The sequence below is a fragment of the Rhagoletis pomonella genome, unplaced genomic scaffold (assembly GCF_013731165.1).
Source record: "Rhagoletis pomonella isolate Grant_MI unplaced genomic scaffold, Rhpom_1.0 Rhpom_scaffold_00005, whole genome shotgun sequence".
Lineage (NCBI taxonomy): Eukaryota > Metazoa > Arthropoda > Insecta > Diptera > Tephritidae > Rhagoletis > Rhagoletis pomonella.
Window position 1 is genome coordinate 81883651 of NW_023458559.1, and position 2949 is coordinate 81886599.

At 36.0% G+C, this 2949-nt stretch overlaps 1 protein-coding gene across 1 annotated transcript in view; it reads right to left on the reverse strand.

Annotated features, from left to right (window-relative positions):
* The window catches only part of LOC118739691 (serine/threonine-protein kinase unc-51-like), a 57566-nt gene extending 55983 nt beyond the window's left edge, over positions 1 to 1583 (reverse strand). The window contains exon 1 of the mRNA XM_036471179.1: positions 874 to 1583. Coding sequence (XP_036327072.1) covers positions 874 to 963 — 90 coding nt within the window. The 5' untranslated portion in view covers positions 964 to 1583. The remainder of the gene's footprint in view (positions 1 to 873) is intronic.
* Positions 1584 to 2949: the final 1366 nt, after the last annotated feature.

The window sequence follows — 2949 nt, forward strand, 5'->3', positions numbered from 1 at the left end:
ATGAGAATCCGTTAAAAACTGTCCAATTTTTGGCTTGTGCGTTGACCCAACATCCAGATTTTCAGTTTTTTGGTCATAACTTGAGATTTTGGGGGTGTATTTGAAATTCTGCCAAGCCAAAATACTTCCCACTTCAGGGTCTACGTAACCGGAACGACGCAGATTTATATCTGGCCAAGGACTGTCACTCCAGCAACACTCCCCAAAAACTCTTTGGAGAACTTGCATGCTGCTTCAACAACAAATTTTCTGGACCTGTTTCTATCACTTCTACTACATAACATAAAAAGTACCAGCAACCATTTTTTTTTAGCACCGCGTAATTATTGAATCATACATACATACATAGGTACTCCATGCGTTTGCCTATTTTGTTTTGTTTCATATTTTTAACTCAATTTATTTATTATTGACATTTGTAGCATTTTGGGCTGCTATTTTTTTTATTTCAGTTTGCTTTAGTGGCTTCTTTTTTCTTATGTCAATTGCGTTTTAATTTATTATATTTCACACCAACTGATAGCATACGGGCAGGTGGAAAGGGGCAGCTCCTTCATTGCAGATTCTCGATTAAAACTTGTCAAGAATATACAAATATACATATATGTAAATGATTTACGTACTCCCATATGCGCATTTATAGTTATATACATATGGACATACATACATACATATGTATGTACAAGATAATATGTACATACATATATACATATGTATGTATGTATATTGGTTATTAAATACTTGTTATGGTGTAGAGTCTACACTGTAGACTATTATGCCTGCAAAAGTATTTACATACAAAACTATAAATTGAGGGTCAAAAGCTATTTATTTTGTCATAAAAGTCAATAAGTTTATGTATAAGCTACTTACTTTACGATGACGTCCTTTGTAGACCACGGCAAAAGCACCATGGCCAAGCATGTCCTTTGAACTATATTCATAGTCCCCAACTATATTCATTGCAGCGAAGTCTTAATATCGAAGGAAAACAAAATATACAGTGGTTATCAAGCAGTTTTATAGCTGGTATGGAATGGGATTTTATTCTTCCTTAGTTCATTGCTCTGGCTTACAGAAGCAGGGTTAAGTTTTATTTGGATGTAATTCAGTGGTTGGAGCCCGACAGCATTGTGCACAGTGAGTCGTTCAGATTAATGCATCAAAATTACTCCGGTAGTTAGTGACCCAATACCAACGTGGACCGACGGTACCGTAAAAGCAGATATAATGCGTGAAAAATGAGTGAAGCTTTTTTCGATGTGCGTTCATCAATTGCAATATGTATTTAATTCGAATGCAGTTGTGTCGGAAAATCAATTTCTCATTTTCATATTCCTCGTTTCGCTTCTTTTATTTTTTCGTCGTTCAGTATCAATCACAATTTTTCTTTTATAATTCGCATAAGCACTCAAAAAATATACTGGTTTTTTGCTAATGTATAACTAATTTTACGGAATTTTCATTAAAATCATTAAAACCTTTTCACTTTTCACTTTTTTACGAGGAAGTGACAACGAACTAGCAAAAACAATGTCCGTCTGAAGCGATATGTGCGATTGCTATCAGAGAGCGTAAATCTACGTTCTTTGTTGACAGATGACAGCAAGGCGAATTTATTACAGATTTGACAGCACACCCCTAGGCAAGGCGAATTTATACAAGGTGGTCTTGTAAAATCAGCTGATCTCATCGCCCTACATGTATTTTGTTTTTGGCTAACACTCTCCATACAAAATACATATGTAGTTCCAAGAGCAGTCCGGTTTACAGGATTTAGTCAGAACTTACAGGAAGTCGTTCCTATTGATATAAAACCTGTAAGTTGGAACATTTTTGAGAGAGTAACTGAGCAACTGTTCCTAGTCAGAAGTTACAGGATTTAGTCCGCAGATTTTTTTTCCTGTAAGTTCATGAAAAGTGTCAAACGATCAGCTGATTTGCATGTGCAAACAAAAACAGATAGCGGTGAAAGCAAAGAACCTTATATTTAAAAAAAAAAGGAAGTAAACAACGAAATATATGAATATGTATAGATTTTAATAATTAGTTAGTGATATTTCAGCCAAATCAGTGTTGTACAAATGACATGTAAACAAACCGACTGACGTTTTTACAGGATATAGTTAGTCTGTTCCAATAGCAGTCCGGTTTACAGGATTTAGTCAGAACTTACAGGAAGTCGTTCCTATTGACATAAAACCTGTAAGTTGGAAGACTTTTGAGAGAGTAACTGAGCAACTGCTCCTAGTCAGAAGTTACAGGATTTAGTCCGGAGTTTTTTTTTTCCTGTAAGTTCATGAAAAGTGTCAAACGATCAGCTGATTTGCATGTGCAAACAAAAACAGAAAGCGGTGAAAGCAAAGAACCTTATATTTGTTTAAAAATGGAAGTAAACAACGAAATATTTGAATATGTATGGATTCTAATAATTAGTTAGTGATATTTCAGCCAAATAAGTGCTGTACAAATGACATGTAAACAAACCGACTGAGGTTTTTACAGGAAATAGTGCTTTTTGCGTTCCGGTGCACTTCTGCATCTGTTCTCCTTTTACTCTCACTTGAGAGAGTAAAATTGTAGTTTGACAGTTTCACAGGTTTTAGTCCGAAGTTCAAAGGAACAGACTAATGCACATTAGGAAGTACCGCGGCGAAAATCTAAATTCGCCATCCACCATGTTCGCCATCAACACCACCCACGGTGCCAAGGTGTATTAAACAAGGTGGTGTTGGGGCGTCAGCTGAGTTTTTCGCCGTGGAGGCCATTACGTCAAAATGATGTGATTGTTGTAACTCATACCAATGACAGTATGGACATCAGCGTATAATTTGTTAGTGTAATTTTTTACTTATATACGGCCAACACCACCTTGTTAAATACGCCTTGCACGGTGCATTCTATTGTTGCGATTATCCTCGAAACCTTGAGGGATTTCCCAAATATGCT